Source organism: Miniopterus schreibersii, assembly GCF_964146895.1.
Source record: "Miniopterus schreibersii genome assembly, chromosome: 2".
Classification (NCBI taxonomy): Eukaryota; Metazoa; Chordata; class Mammalia; order Chiroptera; family Miniopteridae; genus Miniopterus; species Miniopterus schreibersii.
In genome coordinates this window covers 133392021-133416900 of record NC_138102.1, presented here as the reverse complement: position 1 = coordinate 133416900, position 24880 = coordinate 133392021, and the positions used below count along the sequence as shown (strand labels likewise).

Here is a 24880-nt window from a genome sequence, read left to right as displayed (position 1 = left end):
AGGAGATGCCTGCCTATCTTCGCTCTCTCTGCATATGCAAATGGACTTAGAAATTTTATAAAAGGCCACAGAAGAGGTCCCAAAGGCAGGATGGCCATTAAAAAGTTCTTCCTATACAGTGAGATTTAAATTTGTCACTGTTGCAAGCACATTACAAATATTAACTCATTAATCCTCACACCAGTCCTGTAAGGGTCCTGTTGTAATTACCGTATTTCACAGATGAAGCAACTGAATGAAGCACAGAAAACATTTTATAGCCAGTTAAGTGTCTGCACTAATAAGCCTCAGTGAAGCCCATGTGCCTCTCTCAAAGCATAGTTAACTTCACTATTTTTAGAGGGTGCATGCTATTATCTCGCTTCTTTACACCAAGGTCAATTCTTAAGGGACCCTGTGCACAGATGGCTCTGGCTTTATGTGCCCTACTTTTTATTCAGAATGTTGGGTGGGGGCACAGGGGGCTTTAGAGAGTCTAAACATTGTATATGTGTAGCAACTGTGCAGAGAGAGGCTTTTTTTTTTTGAGAAGAAATTTTAGGGATACGTCCTCATGATTATTTTGTTCAGCTATATGGAATGTATCTTCTCAGATCTGTACGGTAGGTTTACAATGACTCAACATTAAGTCTCTGACTCCGCCCAACCTGGAATAAATAAAACGGCCATTTATATTCATTTTCAAAATCGAGGCTCAGGACGTGGTGAGGGTCGATGACAAGGGCTAACATCTCAGAGTCTGCCCTGAAGCCAGGTGGAGCTCCCAGGGCAGCTGAATGGACGGTTGCCTCTGACTCCCCAAAATGTCCTGGCTTCTTGGGGACACCTGTATGATCAATGAAACCTACAGTAGAAATAAAAAATGCCAACCACTTTGGCCCACCATTTTTTAATAAGACATTCTGCAACTCATATGCAATTTCGTGAAAGGGGGTTATGTGGGGATTGGAGTGAATTTTTCCATGACTCAAGTCATCAAGCAGGGTGAGTGGTGGTGAAGGTGCTTCCGGGTGACTCAAGTCAGACTCCCAGACTGACAGCCTGCTCTCAAGGTCAGGTGAAAGGGCCAGGTGGCTCATCCCTTGCGTTTACTCACTAACATACTCCACCCTCCCGACTGCAGTCTCCTGTCTTAAAATCAAGTTCAATCTTAAGGAATGTACTTTTTGGAAGATCAGGCTGAACCCTATCCGAGCCCAGCACCAGGGAAACAGCAGGCAAACAGAACCAGACTCAGTGTAGGAGGCTGGGGGCAGGTCCAAGGACACTGCAAGAAATCATCTCAGATAATGTTGCACTTGTGTGGATCAAATGTGTATTTGAAACCCACTTTTATCTCTTCTGTATGTTGCCCTTGATGAAAAACAGCTGCAGAGTTGGGTTATCTACAAGGACAGAAGTACAATATTTGAAGGTTTGATGATACCAGCACATCTTAATGTAATCAGATCAGAGTTTAAAATATGTCCAGCAGAATGGAAGGGAAGCCGTCACTCACACCTACGGGCTATGGAGGTACCCCCGAGGGAGATCCATTTCTGGCTGTCACCTAAAGCAAAGGTGGGGGTGACTGCCTGGAGGCCACAGCAACAGAGCAGTAAGCTCTGCTGAGAAAAGCTCACAGACCAGCCCACGTTTCCTCCTATCTGGGCTTGACTCCATCAAAACATTCTGTCTAGCTTGGTGCACCCCCTTAAATGTTTCATTTCAATCACCCTGGAAACATTTAAAAAAAAAGGCCCCGAGACAGAAGAGCGAGGCTTATTTGTGACTATAGGATCATCAGCTCTCCCCAGCTGCTGGGGCAGAAGTCACAGCCCCTGACCCCTTCATCACACACCTGCCACGTTCTGTGTGAACACGTCAAACTCACAAGCTTGCCTGATTAATCACTCGCCCAGGAATCTATGGAACAAAGTTCACATTACCCCTCGAGCTGCACGAAGGACCCTCGAGGTCAGGATGCAAGACCAAACAAAGTTACCGTGCCAGCCACATCCATCATCCTATAATCTACTTCCAGTCCTATAATCCCCCAAATCCAGACCGTGCATACCAAGGACATTCCTCTGCCACACAGATCAAAACGGGCCGTGTGCACAGGCCTCCCAGCCCTCCCCACCTCCAGGAAAATCATTAACCATTTCTACAAGTCACACAGCCCTGGGTCTGCAGACAGCTGCTCAAATCAAGTCTCTAAGGACCTAGAAGTTTTAATAATTCTGTCATAAACGTTTCTTCACGCATCATAAAAATAAAATTTAATTTGACCTAAGAATAAAGAATACATTGTTAACTCCCCAATACATATGAACTTGTTTAAATCATGTAAAGGATACAGCTACTATTGCACTAAACTGTTTCACAATGAGTTCAAGAGAACTGTTTCCAAAAAAATGAACTGGTAAAATTAGATGCACTCAAATTATAAGCTATATGCTGTATTTTATATTACCATGGGATTACTTCTCACTTCAATTTCAGAAAATATAATGAATATCTCAGGGGAAGTATTCCCATACATTTCACTCAGAAGAAAAGCAGGTTCAGAGATACCATGTGGGGGACTTGAGGTCACACAGCCAGTGCCGGGGCTGGGCTGAGAGAAGCCCACGTCTCACTTCTGTTTTCCTCTCATTGATATTATTTTCAAGATTTTACCCGAAAAACATTCTAATTCTCTCAAGACCTTACCATAAAGATTTCACCAAAAAGTTATTTTATGCTATAAATCCCCTAATTCAAGTACTTCACAAAGATTCGCATCATCGTCATGTGAACACTATCAGTGAATTTGTTCATTTCAAAGCATGCATTCTCAGACTCCTACCAGAAAAAGAAGTCGGATGCCCAGGATAATTTATATTCTGTCCACGTACACTCCTGTTGTCAGGGGAGTTTTAGTTATTGAGAAACCTATGTGAGTTAGGAGTAAGGATTAAATAGAATGGGGACAGTGTTCTTACCTTTTAGAAATTCAGACATTAGGCTCAGGCCTGCAGACTAACAGTGTCCACACTGACCGTTCAAGAGTGACACCAAAATACACATTAATCTTAGGAACATCAGGAGTGATTACTAAGTAAAAAGGGGGGGAAATATTACTGTGGTTTAGCGGTAAGGAGGGTTTCAAGTGGCAAGACTCTGATTCATCAAACAATAACCAAACGAGTACTAGGTGCCACAAAAGAATTCTGCTTATATTATTATTTCATTTAGTCCGTACACCCGCCTTCTGAGGTTTTCTATACCCACTGCTGACAATGCAGCTAGGGCTGGGTAAAGGGCGTGCCGAAACCACAGACAGTCAGGTGACGAAGCTGAGAGCTGTAGCCATCCCAAAACAGACGACCAGCACTCGGGAATCTGAAACATGTCAGCATTCCCATCCCTCCTCAGAAGCCAACGTGTTGAGCCTTTTGTACGAAAATGTGATATTATTTCAAAATAAAAAAAGTTAACCTATGATCATCCATTGCCTCTAGCAGGAAAACAGAGAACGGTTTCCACTAAGGGGCAAGGAGGTGATAAAGTTGGGGTGCCATGGAGGCAGATTCCCACTCTGACGGGTTCTGGGGGAAGGTGGAGGGGAGAGTACTGTGTGGTCATGATCCAGACGTCTTTCGGTCAACAGAACCCACGTCAGTACCTCCCCTGTACTGCATACGGGCAATTCGAGGTGACTAAGCGAGGGGCCTGCCCTCCAGGCTCAGCCTGTGAGGGGAGATGGAGATCAGAACAAGCGGTACAATACTATACACTCGCACGGCGCTGTGTGAGCACTGGGACTGACCCCTGGGAGAGTTAGGGAACACTTCCTGGGGGAAGTGACATTTGCTTTGGGGTCTCAAAGAATGAGGAGTTTTCCTGGCAGAGGAGAAGGGTCATCCAGGCAGACCCTATTTCCAAAGGCTTAGAGGTTAGAGAGATCTCGGTGTGTCCTATAAATGGAAGGCAGTTGTCTGTGGCCACTGCCTGGGTATGATGGCACTGGGGGGGGGGGAGCACCTGTGAGATGACGCTGGAGAGGTTGGTGGGACCATGATTCTGGGTGTGCCAAGTGTGGCCCGCATTCTGGGCACCGTGGGAAGCCAAAGGTTTTTAGGTGGGAGTGAGAAGGGCCATGACTAGATCACTTGTGCGGTCTTGTGGAAGATGGATTGGGGAAAACCAGAGAGGTGGCAAGGAGGCCAGCGGTTATGAACTCCACCTGGAAGACATCCTGGCAGCTTGAAGGCCCTTGGTGACCTTCTGATCTAGTTCTCTATTTTATAAGTTACAGACTGAGGTCTGGAAATGGTAAGAGACTCGCACAAAGCTACCCAACTGTCAAGTAACAGAGCTGGGACCAGAATGAAGACCTGTGGATGCTGCGGGACCCCTTCCGTCTGCCCATTTACTGCCACAGAAAAATGAGTGGTTCCAAAGTCTGGGCTCCTAGGAGCAGGTTCAAGGGCACCTGCTTGACAATGTCAGGAAGATTAGAAAACCATAGCGGGTAAAATAATGAAGAAACGGCCCTAGCCAGTTTTTCTCAGTGGTTAGAGCGTTGGCCTGCAGATTGAAGGGTCTCAGGTTTGATTTCGGTCAAGGGCACGAACCTTGGTTGCAGGCTTGATCCCCGGCCGGGTCAGGGGACGTGTGGAAGGCAACTAATCAATGTGTCTCTCTCACATCAATGTTTCTGTCTCTCTCTCCCTCTTCCTCTCTCCCCTCCACTCTCTCTGAAAAAATATCCTCAGGTGAGGATTAAAAAAAAAAGAAAGAAAAAGTGAAGAAATATTTCCACATTGGTTCTGGATGCCTGCTGGTTTATGTACCAGATAACTGCCAAAAGCAATACTTATTGAGCTTACTTATCGAGTAAATCAAACAAAAAGACAAATGAGAAGATTGAGGGGAAGTACACAGCTACTGTCTAAACTGACCAAAGTAATCACATCCTGGCGGTTCACACATGCTGGAATCCAGAGACACGAGCAAAGTCTTCTGTGGAGCCCAGATCAATTCTTTCCCAAGAGCAGAGGGTCACTGCCTGAGCCGTGCTGTCTAAAAAGAAAGCCAGCTGCCAAGAAAATGCTTCATCCACAAAACTATTCACACAGTCAGTCCCCAAAGACACCCCACCAAAAGTAATCTGGGAGGGTGAGCAAAGTCACTGAACTGAGATGCTAACCCTGCCCCTGCCCCTGTCATTTGAGGACAGGGAAGTAAGTCTGTTCTGTTTTCCAGAAAACTCAAATCTTCGAGCGAAGCAAAAAGTCTCAAGATCTGAAAAACAAACCAGTACCCCCAGCCAGGCTATAGCCCTCTCATAATTTCACCCCAAAGAGATAATTTCACTCCAAAGAGAGTGATCCACACAGAGGATTTATTTTCAGGGTAAAAATATTTTCTGACACCTGCATCTCTCCCGAAGGGCCCTAGAGACTCTATCTGAGCATGAAGTCAGTGGTGCGCCAGCAGGATCTCGGGGCTGCCGCCCTCCTCACGACGCAAGTCAGGCCGAGCCCCTCTGTTTAAGTGAAAGGGAGTAGCAGGCCAAGGAGGAAGGTATCCGCGATCTTCAACACCACATTTCACATTGCACAGACCAAGCCATTAAAGAAACAGAGTGTTACTTCTCAGATCTATTTGAGGATCACAGTAAGAGATAACCTTTTAACTTCCTCTGGATCATTGCTGCATTTTATGGAATATCTTAAATGGCTGCATCCCAACTGCCACCATTCTGACAAAAAGCCAATGTTAAGGCTGGAGCATGGAGAGGGGAAGACATACTTAGTGAAATACTGAGCCACTAGGCTACTAATGCAGGAGACCGTCTAAACACCAAACACTGTAAATACAAATATCTATTAGTTTAGACACTGACATAGGGGGTCCTGAGAGTTTCAATCAAAAACATCCTAGTACTTTTAAAAATCAAAATATTGGTTTCCAATGACTAAGATACGTTACTTATTTCAATATGATCAAGATTTATGATCAAGATTTAGTCCTGGGGGGGGGGGGCACAGCATGCCGTGGCTTCGATCGGCCACAGATGGGAGAAAATCAGCCACAATAATAGATTCACGGAGGTGGAGTGTGTCGTCACACACGGAGCCAGGATGTGCGATCAGAAGGTGTGTGTGGGGGAGCTCGTGCCATATGTCGTTTGACTGCAGTGGGCCCGCTCCCATGTCAGGAGCAACGTGTTCCTCCCAAACAGCCCGGACATCACCCCTGATGCCAGGGCATTCTGCCACACCTGGGGGACTCTTACCAGGTACTGAAGTCGCTGGCGCTCTGTCTCTGGGGTGAATTCCGAAGACATGGGGATGATTTCTCCATTTCTGATGATTATGGCCCTGAAATGGTGAAAACGCATTGTCAGCAGCTAATCTCACAGGTGCCCCGATTCTGTGTTAATTCCCAGCTTGGCTGAGGACACAGATGCAATGCCCAGGGGACACTTTCTCCTCCAACCTGCATGGTAAAGTTCATTGTGACCAACTCTACCCCACCAATCGCAGGTATCTGTACTTTAAGAATGTCAAAGTGTAGTACGCTTATGTTTACTTTTTCTGCTAGCTGGACCCAGGCATTAATGCCCAGCTCCAGTACTTGGCACATAGTAGATGCTCAGTGAATAAGTGGATGAATAAATGGAAGATGTCACAGAGGCTCACTCTAGACTAGCGTTCTCTAATAGAACTTCCTGGGATAACGGAAATATTTTATTTAATCTGTGCAGTCCTATATGACAGCCACCTGTGGGTACTGAGTGTTTGGGTTGTGCAGCCAAGAAACAGAATTTTAAAATTTTATTTAATTTTAATTAATTTAGCTTTAAGTTTAAGGAGTCCCAAGTGGCTAGTGTTTAATGCAGTTGACAGTACAGCTCTAGATCAGTGTCTGTGGGCCAGTAACTCAGGCCTCACCTTGGAACTTGGTAGAAATGCAGGAGACTCTCAGGTGCCACCCTGGACCGACTGCATCAGAACCTGCACTGTAGTGAGATCCCCAGGCGACTCACGGGCTCATCAGAATCTGAGAACCCCCGACCAAGGCTCCTGAGTTTCTAGGGCACCATGCTGGGCCCAGGAAAATCTACTCTCATCGCATCTTAAAGCCCAAAAATGTGCCCAAGAGCTACTGCTGACTTCAGGACTTTTGCGAGAACAGAGTTCCCCAAAGCAGATGTCCCAAGGAGAGGCTGCTGGATCGATAACCATGGAGCAACCTTTCTGAGGCCCGTTCCCAGCGGAACCTCTTGCTCCTATATTCCTTGTTCTAAAGTGGTTCCTGACAGCCACTTTCCAGCTATTGATCTGTTATGGTAGAAGGCTGCCATTTCTGCGACAAATGGAAGTGGCTTGGGGAACTGCATTCTGTTCAAACCCAAAGCTCCCTGTTACCAGGCAGACAGAGACCTGAGACCTGGCACACTCCTCTGTGAGACCCACAAACACACCAAGCCTGTGATGAGCTCTGCTCCAGGGGAGAATACATTCTCTGTGCCAAGAAGCCCCTGGCACCGCTCCCTCCCTACAGAGGCAGTCCCTGACTTAGAAACAGTCCTACAAATGGTCACAGCTGTTGCGACCCCATCCCCAACCCCTTACCACCTGGGCCCAGTTGCTGCTGCCATAGAAACCGGTGGGAGGGGGCAGCCAAGGGAGGGAATGACGACAAACATCTTGGGGGTTTTAGAGAGTTTTCGGTTTAGGAGGAAAACAGTGGGAGCTGTGAGAAAATGGAAACATGGAAGGGAGCTGACTCTGCAAAGAGGATGCCTCCTGCTTTCACATTTGCATCGATTCTTTTATGATGCTGCTGAAAATAGGACAAATGAAAGATTCCTTCTTATAAACCGAGAGCCACGTGTAAAATGCAATCACGCCCCCCCAAAGGTGACATCTACCATTCACAAATCAGTGTGAGTTTTCAAATTCTCTTTGTCCTAATTGTCAGTTGAGAATAATCACAATAAGGGGGTCAGGAGTCTGACAAAGGATGGAGGAACTTGAAAGAAAGGTCTAGGTTAGGGCCTAATCTTAAAACAGCAAGAAGGGCCCTGAGAACTTGGGGAACTAGAGCCAAAGTCATTATGTGATAAATGCCAAAGGTGACCTTCTGTTTCAAAATTTTGCTTAAAGCTAGTCTTAACTCTTTTCTTCCCCTTTCTCTACATGGCCGCTGAATTCCAGCTTCTGGGCTTGAACAAGGAAAGGTGGATATCCAGGAAGGAAGGGAGAGATCATGAAAACAGAAGGGAGATAGGGAAGTGAGACTGGAGTGTCAGAAACTCGGGAGAAGACAGGCTGGGTGTCGTCAGCAAGGCCTGGAAGGAGCCAACACACCCAATCCGGTCACAAAGCTTCTCCTCCAGGACCTACGACGCGCCAGGAGGGCCGGGGCTTGTCTGCTGTGTTCACTCTTCTATTCCAAATGCTTGGCGTTGTGCCTGCCACAGAGCATGAGCCTGATGAATATTTGTTGAATGGAGGGACAGATGAGACAACTTAGGAGAAACTTTTCCTTGAATTTTAGGCAAAAAGAAAGAACTAAGAGACAGCAGATGTTCACTTACACAGAAAGTGGGGTCAACTCCACAAAGCCAAGGGGGATCCTCGCCTGGAAATGCTCCTGCCCCCTCAGCTGTCTTTCCCTCTTCTCTTGCAGACCAGAGTGAGTTCATCCATCCCTTTCCTCCTTTGTCTTCCCTACGTCAGTTATTCCTTCCCTGTCTATCCACCCTCTCTCTGCTCAGAGTTCAACATCCTACTCAAAGCACTTTGTGTTTAAAATCAGACAAAACAAAACCAAAAGTGAACAAACAATACTCTCCTAACCCAAAACCCACCTTCAGAGTCTGTTCTTTGTTCTTTCCTACTAAGCCAAGGTTTAAAAGTAATTATCTATACACAGGGTCTCTATGCCCCAAGGATCCCTCAGAGGTGAGTTCATTCTTACCCCTCTCTTGACCCAACTTCTTGCACGAGTCACCAACTGGCCTCTTGGCTGCTATATCCACTGGGCATGGCCACATTCCCAGTCTCCTTGGCAGCACTTGAGTCTCTCCCAATCCTGGCGCCTGGGATACTCACTCCCCTGGTTGCCCTCCTACCCCCAGGACACTCCCTCTCAGACTTCTCTATGGGCCACCGTTTTGTCTCTCTAACCCCTCTCCCTGGGCACTCTCATTTCCCAGCTCCTTAACCCCCAAGCCTAGGTTTAGAGTCTCTCCTATATGCTCCCTTACCCTGGTACTTCTAATATAGAGTCATCAGTTTCTGTTCTTGATGACTCAACTGTCCACCCTCCACACTAGCCGGGTAACTTTTGAGATAAGAACTATGTTTGTCTTGCTCAACACGGTAGCCCCACTGCTATACACAGGGCCAGGCTACTGCACACAGACCTGACTACACAATTTCCAGGGTCCAGTGCAAAATAAAAATGCAGGACCTCCTGCTAATGAGAATTTTTAAATGCTGACAGCAAAGTATTAAATCAATTGTGGGGCCCTTGGAGAATGAGGCCTGTGTGACCCCACAGGTCGCACACCCACGAAGCCGACTGTGTGTCACTAATATTTACCAAATAAATAAACGGCTTCAACAACTACATATGCTGATGATTCCAAATCTCCTTTCCAGCCCACATGTCTCTGGTGCGCTCCAGCCTGGAAAAGCCACCTAACAACAGAAATATCTCCTCTTGGATATTCATTGGCATCTCAGACTTAGCATGTTTCAAACTGAATGAAAGATCCTACCCTCTCCACACCCCCAATCTGTCCTTCCAACATTCTCTGTTTTGGGGAGCAACACTTTACTTTTCACCCCGTCACCCATCCCAGACCAGGGAGCTGTTTCAGACTTCTTATGTTTCTCCCTCTACAGGCACCAAGTATTATAGATGTTACCTTCTCAACAGCATGGGAATCGGTCCCCTTTCCTTGATTCCTACTCTTGCTGCCTTCTTTTGGGTCCCCATTAGATCTTGGCTACATGACTCAGGACCTCTCCGCTGACCTCCCTGCTCCCAGGTCCACCCTCTGGCCCACTGGCTATACGGTCACCAGGTGATGTCGAAGCATCCCTCTCCTCACGTCACATCCCCTACCTGAAGCCCCTTGATGGCCTCCCAGAATTCCCAATTTCCCCCACTGTCTGGTTTTTGCCTATACTTCTGGCTTCAGCCTCCCCTCCTGCTACTCCTTACACTTCTGCCTCTCCCTCCTTCTGGCCAACCTACTGCCCCGAGAATTAGCCCAGGAGAATGCCCTTCTGGTTTCGCTTCACTGCCCCTTCTCTGTGACGGACCCATGACGTCGTGTGCCCAGCGGTACCGCGGCCCTTCGTCCTCACTGCGAGGGCTGGCTCCCGCGGTCTCCAACTACCCCAGGGGCTCCTCCAGGCAGAGCCGAGGTCCCTGTCTCTCCTGGCCTGTGGCGACACACACTAACCACTTGCTGAGGGGTAAGTGGCTAAATGAATGAAGGGCAAGCTTGACTGGGGTGGATGAACAGACTGATTCAGAGCAAAGGCCCCACACAAAAACTTCTCTTAGTGGCAACATTATTTTCTGTTATTGTCTAACAGTATATACAGTCTGAGCCCACAAAATCCATAATGCCTTTTCACTGGTTTTACAAAAAGACAATGGGCCTAAAACAATGTTGTTCTGGCCGAGTCACCACTGAAAAGTGACTTGAAAGATAATGGGACACGAGGCAAGGCCCCCGACCTTAGCAGGCAGGCGGGCGGGTGCAGCAGAGGCGGCAGCCACCCGTATGTTTACTCTGTTTTTAAATTTCACATTCACGCACGAGGAGGTGCCAGCATTCAATTCCAATATTCGCCGCCGGGGTCACCCTAGCTAATGACTTTCTTCACTAGATCACTACATCCAAATCCATCTGTGCACAGGGCGTCCTTCACTTCTGTCTGAACTATCGAGCTCTTCCTTTATGAGGCATCCGTAGATTAAAGAGGACAGCATTCCTGGCAGCCAAACTCTTAAGTCCCTAAATCATGATGCCTCTTCCTCTGCGATGCCTGCCTTCCCTTTCATCTTTCTCTCTTTCATCCTCTGATCCTGGGGTCAATCTGTCAGAGCGCCAGTCCCCACTCGAGCAGGGCAGTGCGAGGGAAGAGGGTTCCAAGGGAACAGAGGGCGTGTGAAGGCTGACGAATCTCGTCCCAAACCACCAACAGCGCGGGGAAATGCCTTTAGCGCTGCACTGTCATGATGGGATCTTCTACTTCATTATTTCATGAAATGTTTCTCCTATGGAAAGTTTAAAAAAGAAAGCCAGCTGTGGCAGCAATGAGAATGAAGGAGAGTTAGGCCCAGGCCCTGACCCTTCTTTTGGGGCTGTGGTTACGTCTCTGGTCAGAAACTGAATGACATTCTGTTACCTTTTCAGAGTTTGGCCAGAGGTTAAGTAAGGAAGTTACTAGGGGTTGGGCCAATGTAATGGACCGGAAAGCCCCTCCCGCCTGGCTTTCCTTACCACACAGAGGGGGTGCTTCCCAGCCTGTTCCCCAAAGTTAAAGCCAGCCTTCCGTTCACGGAGGCGGTGGCTCGCGTGCACGTTATCTTTAGTGTCTGTCCCGTACAGTAAATGGGGCATCATCTGTAATATGGTGAAGAATGAGATGTGATGTGATGTTCTTAGGAGTCAGCTGCACGGATGGGAGAACAGGAGGTGAAGCAAAGACATAAACAGTTTTTCAAATGCTCTCTCCACACCCCTCACCCCAGATATTAGCCACAGGGGAGGGTAAAGGCACTTCATTCCTAACTTAAGGAAAAAAAATAAATTTTTATTGATTTTGTGAGAGAGAGAGAGAGAGGGAGAGAGGGAGGGAGGGGAAGGGGCTGAGAGAGAAACATCGATTCATTGTCCCACTTATTTATGCATTCATTGGTTGCTTCTTGTATGTGCCCTGACTGGGGGACAAACCCGCAACCTTGGCATATGGGGACAATGCCCTAACCAATTTATGGGAATTTTGAGTTAAGAAAACAGTTCCTAGAAAATTCTGCTACTTATATCCTCCAATGTCACGATTTGGAGTCAAAAGACCCACATTTTGTTCCTCAAGTTAATCAAAATGGTAACTGGTCCAGAGAAGAATGAGAGAGGAAGGTTCTGCAGTGTCTACCGTCTCTGGATGTTGAGGTTCTAGAGGTTTACCCAGGAGGTTACAATATGAGAGCTGAAGCCCTAAATGACGGGACCCGTGGGGCAGCGGCTCCCTGGCAATCTCCCGCCCGGCTCAGACAGCCCATGGCACTGGCCGACGGATCCCAATCCGCAGGGGCCAGCCGGCCACACCTCACGCTCAGCGTTAGCTCTGGGACTCGGTGTCCTCGCCTATAAAAAGATCACTTCTCAGGCACCTTTCCGGTCTAAATTTAAACTATTCTCAGAATAAGCCTGACATACATGGATGGAGAAATACGGATGACTACGACAGGGACTACTTTTCTTCTCAGGAGGTGGCCATCACCACAATTTAGATTCTAATAAATATAAAGCAATACAGAAGTGCCAGGATGGGAGCAGTCACCTCAATGCATCTCGTTAATCATAAGGGACAAGGAGCCCATTACGAGCAAGCCCCTCAGTGTGATTCACTGTGTCACCAGTCCCCTTGCAACAGAACTGCAAACAAAAGCCACCTTTAACCCTGTGAAGAGTATTCATGGGATGCCCTGTTTCCATTACACACTTTTCAGCTGAATGTGATTTGAAACGCAACATTAAACTGCACATTTCCAGAACGGAGGAGAGAATCTGGTACAAGGTGACAAAAAGAGAAACCATTTGGAAAACGCTTTTTGACGCAGAGCATGTCAATTCTAAAGTATAGGGAGGCGGTATCCATTCTGTCAAACCGTATCAGACCTCATGAATTGTCTGGATGCAGCAGAAGCACCTGTCTCCTTCAAAGCTATCGGAAATGTGTCGATAGAAAAGAAAGCAGGGCAGCTGATGGAACAGCCAGGGTTACCTCCACCAGAGGATAGCTAATTAGAGGTGTCAAAAAATAGCTGAAGGGGAAAAATAATCCCAGGAGCCTGGATTTAGTTTGGGTGTGTTTCTAGTCATTCCATTTTCAGAAAGGATACTAAAGAAAACAGTTTGTCAATAAGGTGATTCCTTTAACAGGACCTCAAATCCATAATTAAATTTCTCAGCTAGAATATTCAAACAAAAAAAGGTCTGGAAAAAAAAAAATCTCACGATCTTTAAGTAGCAGCAAAATGAGTGACCACTCGTGGAGCAATAACTGAGTCAGATGTTCCCTGTTTTCTTCACAACCAGCCCAGTCTGTACTCACACCACCCAGAATAAGTTCTCAATGTCTTAATTCAGCCACTTTCTATAAACATCTTGTGATACCAGCAACATTCATGAACCAAACGCACCAGCACAATATTTTCCAGACCAGGTAAAAGCCTTTAGCCATTAAAGAAAACTTTCTGAGATACAAATTATTTTTTTAAAAAAAAGACAAAGGATTTATCTATAAAAATCAACACTGGGGTTGTTTGTTCTATCTTTTAAAAAGATAACCCACATTCCATAAATTCCATCCTTTTAAAGTGTATAATTGAGTGGATTTTAGTGTATTCACAAGATTGTTCAACCACCACCACTATCTAATTTCAGAACATTTACATCTCCTCAAAAAGAAGCCCCCAGGGCCCTTAGCAGTCACTCCCCATTCCCCCAAAGCCCTGGCAACCACTAATCTGCTTTCTGTCTCCATGGATCTGCCAATTCTGGACACATCACATAAATGAGATCATATATGGCATTGTGCATCAGGTTCCTTTCACTTACCATACTGTTTCCAAGGTTCCTCCTTATTGTAGCATCAGTATTTCATTCCTTTTTATGGCTACATGAATATTCCACTGTATGGATGTACCACATTTGTTTATCTGTTCAAATTTTTTTTGTCTGAATGCATGTTTTTAATTCTCTTGGCTATATGTATGTATACCTAGGAGTGGGATTTCTGAGAGGCACGCTAACTCTATGTTTAACCTTTCAAAGAACTGCCAATGGATGTTCCAAAGTGGCTGTATCATTTTACATTCCCAATTGGGGGGTTTAAAACTTTCTCTTAAAGGACCACAGACTCCAAACTAAATTATTTCTGAAGATCCCACAGTGGTTTCTTATTTTTCATGGTTTTAAAAGCACTTTGCTGGGAAAGTTCTGCCTGTATGCTTCGATTTCAATGCACACATTGAACACTTAATGGTTCATTTCCCACTGAGTCCGAGGGTACATATTCTGTTCTCGAGTGCAGGGTCAATGCAGCAATACACAGTCCCCAGCACAAATACATACAAACACTTCTCAAGCCCAAGTAACCAGACTGGGTGAGGCCACCAAAGGCATTTATTTTTTTCTCTAGTGTAGTCATTTCTGGTGTAGGACAAATCTTTCCTATCCCCTCCCCCCCTTTTTTCCCTAAATAACTGATGACCATAATAGCTCACTGTCTGTGCGCTCGGCAGGTAAGACAGGCAGAGTCTGGGAAGCAATCTATTTACTAATGGTCTGCATGGTCACACCCATGTTAGCGCTGTGTCCAATTCTGACCTCTTTACTTTAAACAGGCAAAGCAGTGGACCAACTGAACAGAATCCCAAGAAGAGAAATAAAAACAATTCAAGGGATGGAAAATAGATGCTTTGAAGGAGGTTAAAGCAAGTCTGGCGTTTTGGCCTGAAGGAAAGAATGAGGAGCGATCGGATCACATTCTCCTGCATGCAATTTGAAATGGTTCTATTCAAAGAACGGTGGGTGACTAGTTCTTCATGCTCAGAATAAAACAAACAAGAGGAAATTCTATTTAAATCAAATCAGAGAGATTGCATGGTTGGAAATGGCCAAAGAATTTCCTGATCTTCCCTTTACACACTGACCGAAGCCCGTGGGTCCCCACCCCTGGAATTCTTCAAAAGGACACGAGGGAGCCTTGTCTATATTTGCCTGCCAAGAGTCTTGAGGCAGCCTTTGCTGCTGTTTCTTTATGATGCTATAAATCAGGAATTACATCTGCTGTGTGAAAACAAAGCTGAATCTATACACAATTCGTTCTAAATTGTAAAATGTATTGAGGAGGCCTTGCAGCCTATACTGTGTAAGTAAACAGGGCATCCTGCTCGCCACAGCCCCTGCTCAAAATAAGCTACATAACTGCACCTGGCAGGGCAGGTGGCCTTTCTTGTGGCCCAGGGTTAGGTTACAGGCTGGATGCCTTACCTGTAAGCCCTCTCTGCCTCTACCTGCTGATGGTGACCCCATGTCAGTTCCTTACGTAACAAAGGCTTGGGAAGCCCACCTCTCATGCACTGAACATAACCATTAGCTGGGTTTTGGGAGCCAGGTGATGTGTACTGGAAAGTGATCAGGCTTGGAGTCCAGTTCAAGCTATGAATTAGTGTAATCAGCCACTCTAAGACTCAATTTTCCCCATTTGAAAAATGAGACAATAGCTTGCCCTAGCCAGGTGACTCAGTAGGTTGGAGCGTCGTCCTGTACACCAAAAAAAGGCTGCAGGTTCAATTCCCAGTCAGGGCACATACCTGGGTTGCAGGTTCAAATCTCTGTTGGATGCATACGGGAGGCAACAGATCAATGTTTCTCAATGTCTCCCCCCACTTAAAAATCAATAAAAACATATTTAAAAAAAGAAAAGAAAAATGGACTGAGAATTATGTTTCTATTACAGTTAAAACTGTGAAATTGAAACAAGTGTTCCAGGGAATGTAAATAGAAAAGGTAGGAATCAATATTAAGTGAGAAGGTGGAAAGATGGGTTCATTCCTTCATCTACCTGCTGAACTCTCATCACAGAATAAATCAATGAATTAATTAAAGTTGGCCCCTATAACATTTCCCATGGAACACTCTTCTGAGTGATCATAGGAAACCACCCAAAAAATTCATGCTCAAAGGGTTTGGGAAACACTCTTCTCTGTCATGGGACTTTTCTGAGCTTTTAATCTACTAATATGTATTGTTGGTCTCCAACACTAGGTATCTGTGCGATCATTCCCAAATCTGACCAAGGGAGGAACAGCTTTTAACATTCACTTTTCTAATCGTGTAGCTTAGATTCAGGATGGATTCCCTAGAACAAGTTATAGCCTAGGGCAGGGGTGAGGAACATCCTGCAAAAAGGTTACTGCTGGAGAAATCATTTGGTCTGGCCCTGCCAAGGCCTCACCAAAGAGAAGAAGTTCCAGCCATCACATTAGGGGTAAGTTAATTAAATATTTAACCAAACATAGCAGGCTAATTTTTAAGTTGGTAATTCTGTATGGCCCAAGAATGATGTTATAAATATCCAAATGGCCCTTGGCAGAAAAAATGTTCCCCACCTCTGTCCTAGGGACACTGTGAGCTTCACTCCTGGGAGCCCCACCCCCTACTCCCAGAAGCCTGGTGAGGGCTAGTCTCTCTTGGGAAAAGGCCACAGCACGCATTTCTCTGATTCCATTTTCTTTCCTGAAACGCACTTCATTTACAAAGCTGCAGAGTTAAGACTGAGCTGCCTGGAAGAAAGCTCAGCTCCTTCTCCCTCTCTCCCCCCTCTTTGGTTTTCTTCACTCTGGCTCTTCTCTTAAATAGCTGGCAGGTCAGAATGCTCAGGACGTGCGCCTGCTACTCTGCCTTCAACTGGTGCTGAATGGAAGCTTGGGTGCTTTCTTACTCTGGTTCTCATTTTATTTTTGTATTTGCCGCTTCTCTGGAATGACTTTCCCTCATCACCAGGACTTGGAGAAGGAGGCAAATAGGCTGCTCTGGTCCTAAGCGCTGGATCTGATTCGAGCTTAAACAAAAGAAGACTTTGATGTATTCCAGCCTGGCTGATAGAGGGACTGCCGAGGGACTGCCCTGGGACTTACGGCCAAAATTTGTTACTTATAAAATGTGTTCATCTGCCACATCCGCTGTCCATATAGTTCTCTGTTTAACTTTTGGGGATTGGGAGGCAGGGTCCAGAGCAGGACTTAAGAATCAGAGTTTCCACATCCCGGCTGTGCTGCTTTTGATGCCTCCCTGCACCTTCCAGAAACCAGGTTGGGTTTTAAACCAATCCTGCAAAATGCTGCTGATATCTACAGCTTCCCTAATAGACCTCATTCCACATGCGGGAACCTTTCTGACATTTACAGCTGAAGGAATGTATACTGGACTTTACGTTTCTCCCATTCTGCATACACCCAGACTGTTAGTATGGGGTTAACTGAAGATCCCATTTCTTCTGACGGGAAGGCCATGGATAGATAGTACCACCAACCTATCAAAAGCGTTCAGAAGGCTAACGCCAAGAACAGATTTATACTTACGGAACACGGTGAAGACAACAGAAATGACCTTCTTTAGTGATAGTTGAAAAATTGAAGTGACTGAGGAAGAGACTAATTAGCTGCCTGAGAAAGACCATGTAACACTGATAGATGACAAAGCTGAGAATGTACTATTTTATTTCAGATGGACAAGGGAAAGTGACCATGAGTTAAAAAAGAAACCAAACAAACTAAGGCCCCAGACAGATGAAAAGATTCCAGAAGAGAATCTGCTGTGATAAATGGGATCGAGTCCTCTGGCTTCCACAGAACACACACATCTCGGGCCCTGAAAGTCCTTGAAAATGAGGCTGTCACAGTGCTGTCAGGAATCGGGGGGAGCGGCGATGAAGAAGACGTGTGCCCGGAGACTGGAGAGAGCAAATCACATAGGGTCCAGTTTTCAACAAGGGAGACAACCGATTCTGTAACCAAAGATATCAATCTGGAGCAAGGGTCTAGAATAGGTCATTGAAGAAACGGCTTGTGAGGACTAATAAAGGGAAGCGCCGGTCCCCGGTGGTCTTCCAAGTCCTCTAAGAAAGTAAATCCTGTCATTTCTAACCCTTCTTCCCCCATCCCTTCTTAGGTCCCAGTAAAAGAAATGCCACAGGTAGAATATCTATTTGGAATTCAGAAACCAAGAAAATCTTTCATGATCTTTTGGTTGACAATGAAGGACTTAGGATAAGTAAAAATAAGCAAACTAAAAATGGTTGAAATGTCCACAGAATTTAAGAGTTTCAGCCCATCAGACAGTCGTCGTGATTCGGCCCTGTGGCATGGCTGTCGGGAAGGTGAGAGTGGGCTAAAGGTGCTATATTTACAAGGGGACAGGGGGTGGCCATCAGCACTACAACCCGTGGGTCAGTTCAGTTCTGAGTGGTGCCATGTGTGAAGAGGAAAATTTCATGAGAACCAGCCAGAGACCTGAATGCTGAGGGGGTCCCTCCAGCTCTGAAGAATGTCAAGGAGACCAGGGATGTGCATTCTGAAGAGGTTTGTGGAGGATTGCAATAGGTACCTTTTAATATCTGAGGGACTGTCAAGTGGAAGAGTGTACGATCACCTCTGGCTGGTGGAAATACGCCGTTCTTTTCTTAATCTTATTTGTGTGTTTTTCCTAACTGTACACAAGTAACATATCCTGCTTATGTAATAGTAAAAAGTTTTGTTTTCTGGGTTTTTTTGTTTGTTTTTACAAATGTTTCATGAAATAAACATGTACATTAAATATACAAAATAAATTCCTTTGTGTCATACTCAAAGAGAGGTTCAAGCCAGAGACTATGGAGAGCTGGAGGCAAAGGGAACGTGGCTATGAAGAGGTGAAGAGTTTTAATTGAGAAATATAAAAATAATAATAATAGAGGGGAGAAGATGAGGGGGGGCAGTTGATTCTTAGAGAAGCTGACTGACAGAAAAGATGACGGCACCTGAAAGGCTAAACACCCACATTACAAGCTCTACCAGGAACTGCAACGATGAGGGAGAAAAATCAGGATTTCTAACCACGAACCACTTGCACCTAGTGAAGCTGGCTGGAGAGGTGGCACTGATGTCAGTCAAGACTTGACCAAAGCTAAAGCATATTTCCAAGGACTCAAAGAAGAAAACTCTCCTTTCTCCAGAGCTTACAGGGAGTGCTCAATGTCATCATCACTGGTCCAGCTGGAAAATGAGGTTGGGGAGAGGGTGGGCGACCAGAAAAAGCAACCTCACAGACAAGGCCCAGGAGGGAGGCCTGTGGCCAAAGGGCAGCTGCTGGGCACTGTCTGAATCTTCAAGTACGTTGGCAACTGAGTCATTTCAACTGCCCGTGTGCGATGCCTCAGCCTCTCTCCCTCAGGCTCTGGAAGGTTCAGTTATGAATCGGAATTATCTTAGTACACAAGGTATGGGACAGGAAAAGAGGAAGAATATCACCAACAAAATCAGGAGAGTGACCTCTGATAGATAAACCACTTCAGTTTTTGCTGGGGTTAGCGCTGCCCAAAGTAGAAACTTCCATGAAATGGTAGGAATAATATCCCCATTTTCAACCCAAGAATGGATAGGAAATATTTATACTGTGGGCTAATACATTAAAAAAATAAAGGTATCCAGGTGAATTTAAAAATCTTAAGCTCTACACAAACTAGTTACTTAGAGTTTAATTTTTCCTCAGGCTGTAAAATAAAGACAAACCAGTTCACCCTTAATGTCACACAGACATGAAGAAAAAAGTTAATAAAGAGGTAAATTCACTGGAAGAAAATACACTCTAGTAAATCCACCAAAAATGCATCATCATAGACACACCATTTCCAAATGCTTTTTCCTGGGGGCAAGGTTCAAGTTGTTAAGTTTGTTCCTATAACAACCCTGTTGAAGAGGCACTCCCTACCCTAACACCACTCCACAAACACTCCAGAGAAACACAGTCCATCAAATCCCTCGTTTCTGTGTCCCAATTTCTAAGGACCCATTCACGTTTACGTTTCGAATTCTGAGCATCCGCCAGCAAGTCTCACTCCACAGAACAAGAGGCTCTTAGCGCACAATGGCCCTGCTCCCGTGGGCTGGTCCCACTCACAAGGGCCTCTCGGAGGAGGGACTGGGATGGAGGCTTTCCCCAGCAAACCCTCCTGTCCTCACCTGGTGCAGGTTAGGAGGGAGGCTGACAAGCATTAGAGGAGCACTGACAGAGACATTTGTTATCATCTGAAACGTGAGTCTGCTGTTCAAAAGGCCAAACGGTGGTGCTTGAAGCCAAGTGCTTAAAACTGTCCCAGAGCCCTCGAGTAATGCTCCCTAATTGCAGTCAGGGTCCTGCAGTCACAGAGGAAAAAGTTCACACTTTCTCGCCTTTGGCTGGGATCACTCAGCCTTTCGTTGTAGTTGTGAGAACTCTTTCATGAGAGGCAACATCTTCATTTGGTTTCCACATGAATAATTCTTGGAAGCTACAGGAGTCTTTGAAGGGCATCAGGCCTTGAGGTCTGATGGCGTCAAGAGTTCACATGAACCTCACAGGTGAAAACGATCTGAGCGTGAGTGATCGGTGCCTACAGCGTTCTCGCCGAAGGGAGGCCCCGCATGTGTGGGGTTTCTGCACTTACACGATGTATATGTTTATTTGTAGTTTAAATCGTCTCACCAGTTTCTGAAGTCTAAGGAATTTTAAAATGATCTACAATGCATATTCATCGGAGAGTGAACGTGGGAGAAATCACTGGGACAGTTAAACCAAAAAAACCCTCAGTGTCTTACCCGAATCTCAGTTTGCTCTACCTTGGCATGGGACGGAAGCGTGGCCAAAGCTTCAAACTTCTTATCTTTCTGCCCACACAATTATAATCTTTTTCCCCCTCACTGGCTACTTTTTACTGATACCTTTATACTGCAGAGGAAAGAAAGGGTTCTGACCCAAGAGAGATCTCACATAGTCAGGAATTTTCTGGCAGCTGAGTGGATTTCTCTTTGGCATAAAGGATGACTGAAAAATCACTTTTTCTATAAAAAGTGATAAAAGTGGCCAAAAGACCTAGAGTAGTTCTGAGTGCTGAACACTGAATCTCAGGTTAAAGATTATGTTCTATCCACATGCCAGTCGGACTGCGCTATACAAAAACCTTAAGCATCACTGTGTGGTATGGCGTGGAGATGAATGTGAGTGCCCGTCAGTCCCGGCAGAGCAAACACAGGGGGTTGGGACCTGATTTCAGGTCACCTGCTTCACGTGTGGCGGATGTTTTTCAGCCGTGAGTCTAATTATCCATAACTCGACAAAGCCTTTGAAAGCACATAACTGGCTACAACCTCTTGTGACTCCATGTCTTCCTCAGCTCCCCCTCTCTCTGGGAAAACTTATAGAGAGAATACTTGTCAAATACAGAAGGTTGAAATCACTAATGTGACTCCAGAACTCATTTCGGATTAAAGATTCACTAGTGGTGCACAGAAATCCTATTAAATTAATCGTTTTGAAACCAAGATCCAGGGAGGTCAGCGGTCAGGCCAGACTGAGACCTATGTCCTAACGCTCGCCTTGGGGTTCCTTCCTCAATGCTACGCTTCCTCCTGCTCCTGGTAGACCATTACTTCCCTCCGAAGCTCCCAGCTGTTTCTGAGCACTTAGGTACACCCACTGACAAAGGTCAGGATTCTCCCCAGTCCCGATTCCCACCTTCATCCAGCCGCCACCTTTTCTGCCTGCACTGGGTTCCTGCCCCACCCCAGGGCTGACCACCTTCTCTTCTCTCCTTCGTAAAATCCAATAACACTGAAAATGTTGGACTCCGGTGAATTTCCCTCCAGACAATTACCAGGGACAAAAATAGTGAAATGAGAACAAATGGGAGTGACCCAGAAGAAATGAGAGAGTCTGCACCCAGAGAGCTCACTTACTCTGGAGCCGGTGTGTTGAGAGGCACCATCTGGGGACAGCCAAGTCCCCTGGCTCATGTCCTACATTGCCGAGAGGGGAACACACGTGCTAGAAATCTAGGTGTGCCCTAAATTAGCAAGAGGCGATCGTGGCTGCAGACGCTAGACAGAGCCAAACCACCGATCTGAAGCGAATCTGTCTCAACTGCCAGGAACAGCTAAACTGAACAAAAACACTCTGTACATATCGACGGCGCAGCCTCCAAAGAAGCTTGAAAATTTTCACCACAAACAACTGACTAAACCTAAACCCACGTGAGCTGCAGTGTAATGGGAGCCTCAGTAACACCACTTTTACGGATCAAATGAGAACTTCCAAGACCTTTCTTCCTCTCCCTTGCTTCCTTTCTTTCAGCAAATATTCTGGAGTGTCCACCTCATGCCAGGCACTGGGCTCTGGCAGGGAACCCAGGAGAGCCGTCTCCACTGCACGGAGCTCACAGCTTGGGAAAGCAGTGGTCTGTGTGGGACGTGCTGGGACGCTTCAGACAGGGAGGCCAGGAGGGCACAATGTGGCCTGAAGGACTGGCCGCCGGCAGCCATGTGGGAAGCCAGGGAGAGAGCAGTTCAGGCAGAAGCAACGGCCATGCAAAGACTCCACGGCAGGAGCACGCTTGGCGTGTGCAAAGAGCGGGACAAAGGGTCAGTGAGGAAAATGAGACAGGCTTGGGGGGGCTGGAGAGGGGCAGGGACCAGTACAAGGACCTGGCAGGCATGAGTCCAAACAAAATCAACAATAAGCTCCAAAGGGCTTAGAGCAGAGATTCGATCTTTTACAAAGATTACCGTGTGTGGAAAGTGATCTGAGAGGACAGAGCTAAATAAGGAACATGAGTCTGCTGATGAAGTTTAAGGGAGATGTGCCAGTCTTGCCCAAAGGAGGGCCATGGAGACCATAAGAAGTGACGTGCTCCTGATGTCACCTGCAGTCAGAACCAACAGCACGTGGGTCTGATGCAGTGGGATTTGGGGTGATGGAGGAGGTGTGTTTATAAGGTGCCTCTACGTGCTGGGGAGCACAAGGGGGTGTCTCCCACAATTGCTATCACTTTCAGATTCCAGGGCCCTGGGCACCACCATTTAGGGTCACCCCTAGAGTAAGGGCACCTACTTGCCCAGGATCCTTTAAAGAATATTATAAAGCCCACAGTGGTATAACGTTGTCATGGTTTTTCAAAAAACAATCCTACTTACAAACAATTTTCTGAAGAGCCTAAGCAGGGCTGAGCCTGCCTCTGGGGGAGCTGTGAGGGGAACAGAGATAAGATTTGATTCCTGCCTCCAATGAGCTCCGGCCCTTTAGGGGAGAGCGGGAGAGACGCTCATCACGCGGCGGTGTGGAAAGCGACACAACAGCACAGGAAAGGCGTCCCTGGGCCTCTGGCACCCAGAGGGGCACCAGTGGGCAGGGAAGGGACAGGGAAGACCTCGAGGAAGAAAGGATGCAGAAGTCGTCTACAAGACACCCCGGGGAGCTGCTATCACGACAGGGCGCGAAGGACAGTGTGGTTCCAGGCGGTGCATGTGGGCTGGTACTTCCAGGGCGTGGGGCGGGAGGATGAGTGACTGGAGATCAAGCAGGGAGAGGGGACAAAGAAAGCTAAGGAGTCCGGACCTGGCCCCCAAGGGGAGAGGTCACTGAAAGGCTTTAAACAGGGCAGGCGTGTGGCCACCAGCATTTTAGCGAATGAATGGGAACCAGCGAAACAGGGGGATCCCTGTAAGGCTCCCACATGGAGACTACAAAAGGCTGCTGGCTGCTGACGAGCTGGGGGTAGACATGGGAGGGGGGAAGGGGAAGGAGAAAGAGCGAGCCCCGTGAGTTACCCTCCGTTTCTAGTTTACAGTAATGGGGTGTTGGCGGCACCTTAAAACAAAACTGGGAACTGGGGAAAGGGCACCGTTGGGGAAAAGAAAACTCCTTTAGTTTTGGAAATTTTAAGCATAAAATGGTTTGCAGGACATCTTATTTATTCAGACTTTACCTTGCTCCAGAAAGGATTTAAGGGGAGTTTACACAAATACAGACAACATAAAATAAAAAATACACGTCGAAAACGAAGGAAGATCAGAGGAAACAAGGAATCAAGTTAATACCAAAAAAACCCCAAACATGCTGTAAGGCTCATAAGTTTCCTAGAAGCAGTCACAATGCATCCTGGCAGGCGGCACCGAGACAACCACGATCAGTTTATTCTCAGGGTCCAAAATGAAACTACCATCCAATCCCCAACTCCTGGCCTTTCCCTAAAGTAAAGTAATACTAGCCTGTGCAATAGATAGACCCTATTAGTGTCAGTGGCTTTAGTGTAATACACATTTACTTCACATATGAAACATAAAGTCATTAGCTTGGGAGGGTTGGGGGGGCATAGGCAATGAGGTGCTCGGAGCTCCCCCGGCTTCAGCCTGCACTTTTGAGGAGCCCACCTTGGTTTGGTGAGGTAACCTCTCGTGGGCAGAACAGGGTAGAAAGAGAGGACGGTGCGCGTAACAGTGCCCAAGAATTGGCTTAAATTATCACAAACCCAGTAACCTCAAACAACAAGAACCCACTCTCTTACAGTTCTGGTGGTTATAGGTCTGAAATCCAGGTGCGAGTGGGGTCATGCTCCCTCTGCCGTCTCTGGGGGAGAATCCTTCGTTGCCTCTTCCTAGCTCCTGGTGGTTCTGGCGTCCTTGGTGTTCCTTGACTTCTGTTAGCTTAACCCCAACCTGGGCCTCCACTTTCACATGTCATCCTCCCCGTGTCTTCTCTGTCTTCACAGGGCCTTCCTACAGGAACACCAGTCACTGGATGTGGGGCCCAACCTAACCCAGTATGACTCCATCTTAATGACATCAGCAAAGGCCCTGTTTCCAAATAAGGTCACATTCACAGGTAAGAGGGTTAGGACTTGGACATATCTTTTGGGGGGACTCAATTAAACCGTCACAGTGTATAGGAGGTTTTTATGGGTCAGGCCTGAGAAGTGGCTCACAGCCCTGGCTGAAACTCAGATCAGCCACAGCTAACTGCACAGAAAGCTAAGGAAAGCAGCCACGGTGCCCTGGAGGAGAAGTGTTTGGA

The 24880-nt window shown here is 46.5% G+C and overlaps 1 protein-coding gene across 4 annotated transcripts in view; it reads right to left on the bottom strand.

Moving 5' to 3' along the window:
- Window positions 1-24880, bottom strand: part of PPM1H (protein phosphatase, Mg2+/Mn2+ dependent 1H) — a 270856-nt gene that overhangs the window by 106445 nt on the left and 139531 nt on the right. For all 4 annotated transcript variants that reach the window (XM_081129750.1, XM_081129752.1, XM_081129753.1 and 1 more), the window contains exon 5: window positions 6269-6353. In XM_081129750.1, coding sequence (XP_080985876.1) covers window positions 6269-6353 — 85 coding nt within the window. The remainder of the gene's footprint in view (window positions 1-6268; window positions 6354-24880) is intronic.